This window comes from Sinocyclocheilus anshuiensis, unplaced genomic scaffold (assembly GCF_001515605.1).
Source record: "Sinocyclocheilus anshuiensis isolate Anshui unplaced genomic scaffold, SAMN03320099.WGS_v1.1 scaffold195, whole genome shotgun sequence".
In the NCBI taxonomy this organism is placed as follows: domain Eukaryota; kingdom Metazoa; phylum Chordata; class Actinopteri; order Cypriniformes; family Cyprinidae; genus Sinocyclocheilus; species Sinocyclocheilus anshuiensis.
The window spans coordinates 2464554-2470983 of NW_015548236.1; the positions used below are offsets into that span (position 1 = coordinate 2464554).

The window sequence follows — 6430 nt, forward strand, 5'->3', positions numbered from 1 at the left end:
GCAAAGAGAGAAACAGCTTTAAATTACTCATTCATGTGTGCAGTGGAAAGTTTAGCCGTCTTGTAAGAAGCATTGATTTACATAGGTCATTCTCAATTACTCTGGAATGATCTTTGGTAATGGTGCTGGTTTCATTTCTTTCCAGAAGACTGTGAGGTGAGCACAATTACATCTGCCGTTTAACCTCCTAGCCCTCGATTTAGAGTTGACCCTGTCATGACAGACAACGATCAGAATAAAATACGATGAGGATCAATTAATGCGACAGGCGGAATTTCTGCATGGACTGCGGTAATTGTTGCAAACGAGCCTGTTTGGAGAGAGACTGAAGTAATGATTTGCACAGCGCTTGGTTTGACACGACTGATCATGGCAAAACTTTCTGGCAAGACATTCTGATCTATCTGTTGTTTAACTTAAGGTTGTTGTTTTTTTTTTAAACAAGTGTCTTGTGCTTACTAAGGCAACACTTGGTTTGGTCAAATATACAGTAAAAACAGTGTGCATTGTGAAATTTTATTACAATTTAAAATAATTGTTTTCTATTTTAATATATTGTTACATCTAATTTATTCCTGTGCTGGCAAAGCTAATTATCCGCCAGTCTTCAGTGTCACATGATCCTTCAGAAATCATTTTTATATGCCAACAAGCTTGGTGCTCAAGAAACATTTCTTATTAACAATAATTAAAAAATACTAACATATTATGTGTGATTAAGAGTTATCATTTCTGTCTTTAATAAATGTTTATTGCCTGTCCATTAAATAATTTTAGCCATTTTTGTTGAGAAGAATAAAAATAGAACAGGAAATGAAGGGGAAAGAGAGGTGAATGGAAAACGTTGAAAGCCAGATTCAAACTTTAGCCACACCTCTAATCGATAATAAAACCTCTTGAGCCTTGACTAGTGCTGACTAAAAGTCTTGATGTCTTGATGAACTTTGCTGTAAAAATCTCCTCATCAAACACAGGTTGCGAGTGGATCTCATGTGTGACCATCCTTCACACCTGGAGTAAAGAAGTCAAGCAAACTGAAGTGCAGGTTGCCTTCACACTACGACGGGCTCCAATCACACAAACACCTCCCACACGCCAGCCAATCAATTCTCATGCTTCACAGCACCTCCCACACAAGTGTTCCCACACCGACCACACAAATGTTACACCCCGATAACCATGAGAGGGAGAGAGAAATGGAGAGAGGGAGAAAGACTGAGAGACAGGTGGACAGACAGAGATGTAGTCCTTCACAGCTGTTTTCTGTGAAAACAAATTAAAGTACCCCATGAGTACTTAAATTGTCACCTCATAAAAGCTTAAAAAAAAAAAAAGATGTCAAATATGAGAAGAGCTACAAAAAGGATGGGATAGACAGCCAAGAATAAGAGGGATGGCAGACGAGATGTACCACACTTTTTTTTTCTCATGTTTTTTTGGCCACGCTTTTCTATAATGAAATTGTATGAGCACATCAAGGTCCAAGGTCCAAAACTGCAACAAAACAAAAAAAATAAATAACACCATAAAATGATACTTTTATAGCTTTCTCATTTTGAAGCTTAATAGCTTGATAAATTATAGTGAAACTTGGATATTCTTCAGAGAAAGTCATATGGAACAACACTGTTAGAGCTCCACAGATCAACTCTGATAACTCTGTCTTCCCATTACTATGCAAATGACAGGGATCAATTGTTATTGATCATGCAGTTTATCTCAAAATGAATCTGTTTGATTTTTTTATCCAACACCACAGTCTCCGTTCTGCATACAAGGGTTTATAAAAGCAGTGTGACGGCAGAAGATAAAGAAAGAAGTCTTAGAAGAATGACTACAAAGAAAGGGGAAAAGGATACAGATACATTGAACTAAAAAGAAAATGGCCTTGAGACAGGGGTTTACATCATACGAAGTGTAAAAGTACTGGTGCTGAAACACGTCCATAAAGTTCTATACGTAAAGCTGCAAGTTACATAAAGAGTTATATAAAGTCTGTTTAAAGATAGCTGCAGCTGTTTTCATCAATGACTCAACATTTTCTATAGCTATTAGATTCAGACACTTGTGTGTCTACTTTGGCCCACACCTGGTCAGAGAGTACAGGTGAGGCTGGTGCCATGATGGCGGCCATTCACTTACACAGCAAGAGCTGAAACGGCCAGCATATCTAACACGCTGAAATGGCATACAAATTACATGTTTGGTTTTTCCACACAGATATGGGTTAAATTAGCTTCCAGACTGTTCCCCTTGACTGTTGACCCTCAGTTGTTGCAGATTTTTAAACCTGTTATGCTGGCTTTGTCTGTGTAATTGAGTTTCAAATTCAGAATGAATGACAATTAAAACAGTTTAATAGAACAATTTAATGATTTAAATATAAAAGAAGGAATTGTAGAACAATTCTGTGATTCTAAGAAAAAGCAGATGCAAAAATAGCATGATGTACATATGTATATGCTTAAACACTTTCCATGTGCGTGCATGTCTGTGTAGGTGTGTGTGTGAGTGAATGCATGTGTGTGCACGTCACAGCTGGGTATATAAGTGCCTCTCTCCCTCCTTCCTGAGAATACCCACTTTCATTCTCCTCCAAGCTCACAAAACAGAATAAGGTAAGAGATCCTATCTATCCATCTATCTATCTATGCTAATCTATTCTTTAACTTTAGAGTCAAACATTAGAGTAAAAGAAGATAATTGTAAACAGTGCTTGATAACTTTCTTGTCTTTCTAAAATGATTTACTTAATACTTTTTATCTATATAGACTTAAAATGTATTTCATCCTTTCATCCGAGTTGACAAAGTCTGAAAAATAGCTAATTTGTTACATCAAATAACTGTATTTTCCTTGTTATTTTCTATTATAGTCAAATAAATTTGTTTATTGATTACTGATGATAAAATATTGATATTGATTACATTTAAAGGATAAATCAGTTTTTTTTTACTTAATTACTTAAATTTACATTTTGCGTAAATAAAACCGAATTAAAATAAGAATCAAAATTTGATATTTATAGTAAAATTAATAATGAAAAACGGTATATCAGTAAATAATAAATTAAATAAACTAAACCATATATCAGTAACAATACAAGTAAATATATAAATGTAATATTAATAATAATAAAAGAAACAATAAAATAAAAAATATTAAATTGTATGGCAGTAAAAACAAACAATATGCACATACATTTAATATTAGTAATAATAAAAATAATAACATGTAAAAACAAAATACACAAATATATTTAATATTAATAATAATAAAATGTATAATACAATTTAAAAAGAAAATGCATAAAATTGTATGGCAGCAAAAAACTAGGAAGTCTTAGAAAAAGGATTTCTTTTAACATGCTTGCCTCTCTCTGCTCCTCCTGTAGTTCACATTTGCAGGATGAACAGCGGGGTGTGCGTGTGTGTGATCCTGGCTGCGCTTTCTGCCTCCTGTTTGGGTCGGCCCCGCTCCTCTTCCCCTGACACTGATGACAGCCCTCTCCCCTCGCAGCTGGACGCTAGTTTAAGTGGGCACCACCGGGTCGTCCGCTCCACCAGCCTCACCCTCAAACAGCAGCCAGCAGACACCGACCCAGACACCCGTGCCAACCTCAGCGAACTGCTGGCCAAACTCATCTCCAAAAAAGGTGAGAGACACTTGAACAACCGACAATGATCCACAATGACAAAAAAGAATGACAATGGTTTTCAATTGTCTTGAAAACCAAAAAATGTAGCTTCAGCAAATGCTTGGTTTTCTGCACAGTAACCAGGACAGAAACTCCGAATGAGTAACAGTGGAACTAACTCATACCGCATGCAGTACATACATAAATGGACAACAGGAAGAGCTGGAAGGAGAAGCAGACAAATCTGTTCTTTCTCTTTGTTTCCATCTCTTCTGCTCTCCCTTTCTTGTTTGACTTTCATGCTTATTTTTTCTCAGTGTATGTCCTTGTGTATGAACGCAGTGTTTCTTTTGCCTTCATTTGAAAACTAGCCATGAGCTCAGCATTTCCTTTAAAAAAAATCGTATTTTTTAAAATAAGTGCTAAAAAATCTAAAATGCAAATTGGCTTATTCTTCGCTACACATAAACACAGAAATACTCAATAAAAAAAAAAGTGCTGCACACATTTAGAGCAAGTTCAGTTTTAGAAGAACAACAACAGGAAGGTAAAATAACAAACAAGCAGGTAAAATCATTACATGAAACTACAGGTTTCCGCATAATGAAAGGAAAACCTTTGTCACACACTATACAGTAGCTCCAGGTTAGCGTTGCTGGGCACTGACAAACACAAACACAGCCGAGTGAAGCATGTTTATGCCCGAGGTGTATGAGGGGTGGATATTTTTGGGTCAGGTGTGCACCATTAAATTGCATAACCACTCATTAGGGCGTCTCCTATTCAAAGGGGATCTAACTATTATCATTCCTAATCGCAGGAACAGGGAATTGCACCTCTGAACATGCAAGCTCAGTGTGACATGACATTTGATTAAACACTAAATTGTTAAAAAGGCGCATTTGTAATGTGTGTTTGTGTATGTGGATCAGGTTTTTCATACATTATAGTGACCAAATATTCCCACAATGATAAAATGGGGAGTATATATGGTCTCCAAAAGGAAAATAGTTTAATAAACAGATAAATAATGTCTAAAAATGCAGAAAGGTTTTCTTCAAGAGTTAAATTTAGGCTAGGGGCAGATAATATCATTAGCCCAGTATTTAAAAAAAGCCAATGGAACGTCCAGTGTGTGTGTGTGTGATGAAAACATTCAGTGTGTGTGTAGTGGGAACTAACTGATCCCATTAATGAGAGTCCTAGTTTCTCACCGTACTCAGTTTCTCACTAAGGTCAGCTCTCTCTCTCTCTTTTAATAATTGTGAGTAGGAGGTGCAAGCTTCACACATGTCAGCATGCCACAACAAGTCTACAACTTGTACAAATTTCAAAGAAATGATAGTATGTATAGTGTGTTAAAAGTCTCCCATCTGTTGCAAACAGTATCACACCCTTGACAACAGATTGAACGACACCTAACATGCTGTATGTAGCTGAAACGTTGCCCAAACATTGCCACACACAGTAGCATGCCACTCAACTCAATCATTTTTTTTCAATCACGTCTATTGAAAATAATTATAACAATTAACAGCAAGTCAACAGAATCCTGACTGTTTAAATGCCATTTTGACATCTAATAAAAAGCAAGAGTTCACACTGACATCTTTTTTGTTGTTTTTTGATGTTTGCCGTTAACATCATCAATCGCTCAATTAAGTACGATTTATGTTTTAATGGGTGACATAAAACTGGCTACAGTGCCAGCTTCATTGATATCTTGCCATTTAGAACAAGGTTTTATGTCAGAGATGTTAGAAAGTTGTGTCTAAAAGTGATGATTTATACTGTAAGTTTTTGAATGGAACTAAATCCAGAGATGTGTATATATAGAAATCCACTTTTTCTACTTATAGTCACTACTAGTTATACATTTAGGATGTTAAGAGATTTTGCATTAACTTCTTTCTTTCTCTCCTAGGTTCTGTTCGTCGCAACTCCTCCATGAACAACAGAGCAAACAGCATTAACCACCGGATAAAAGATCGGGATTACGTGGGCTGGATGGATTTTGGCCGCCGGAGTGCTGAGGAATATGAATACTCATCATAAAATCCATATATATCACCTGGTTCCTCATCTACAAATAAAGAGTATATTTATTACTACTATTGTTATTATTATTTTAATGTACATTTGTTAAGAAACCAGTATAATGCAATATACACATATGCCTAATTTTGCAAAAAAAGACAAAAAAGTCTCAAAGTATTGTTGTTGTTTTTCAGTCTTGTCATTTTATTTGATTTTATTTGTCACATATGCAGTGGATTTTGCATAAAGAGAAACATTAAGCTGATGTGCTTGTCAGATTCATGAAAATACAGTTTTCAATAAATCAGGTCAGCATTCAACTTTGGCCTTAAATCCTACAGACTCCGGCAGTTTGTCCATCAAAACAGCTCGCAACCACAAGAACTTGCTTTTAATGGAAGGAAGTGCTTGACAAATGGCTTAAGACTTTGCGGCTCAAACTGCTTTGTCGGGAAGCCTCTTTGCTTGAAAAGAAAGTGAAAAATCAATAAATGAGTAAATGAATTAATGGAGGAAATGCTTTAAAGGAACATTAAGTAGAGGCAGTGGAAAAATTTCTGGTTAAAAAAGACCATTTGAATTATTCAGATGCTCTACTAAGACAAAGACAAAAAAGAGTTAGAAAAGAGAGGGTAGGTTTCTTATACTTCAAGGCAGTCTCAAGGGATTTACTGAGTTTAATACGCTGTCCAAGGGTAAAGATTTTCGTTTGACAGGCACACAGAGACGGAAATAGACTGGAAGACAGACAGATGC

At 35.9% G+C, this 6430-nt stretch overlaps 1 protein-coding gene across 1 annotated transcript; it reads left to right on the top strand.

The window, feature by feature from the left end:
* Positions 1 to 2551: 2551 nt before the first annotated feature.
* Positions 2552 to 6010, top strand: LOC107654691 (cholecystokinin-like). The gene is made up of 3 exons (XM_016441877.1): positions 2552 to 2618; positions 3395 to 3655; positions 5562 to 6010. Exons 2-3 carry the CDS (start codon positions 3409 to 3411, stop codon positions 5690 to 5692), a joined length of 378 nt encoding a protein of 125 aa, XP_016297363.1. The 5' UTR covers positions 2552 to 2618; positions 3395 to 3408; the 3' UTR covers positions 5693 to 6010.
* The last annotated feature ends 420 nt before the right edge of the window (positions 6011 to 6430 follow it).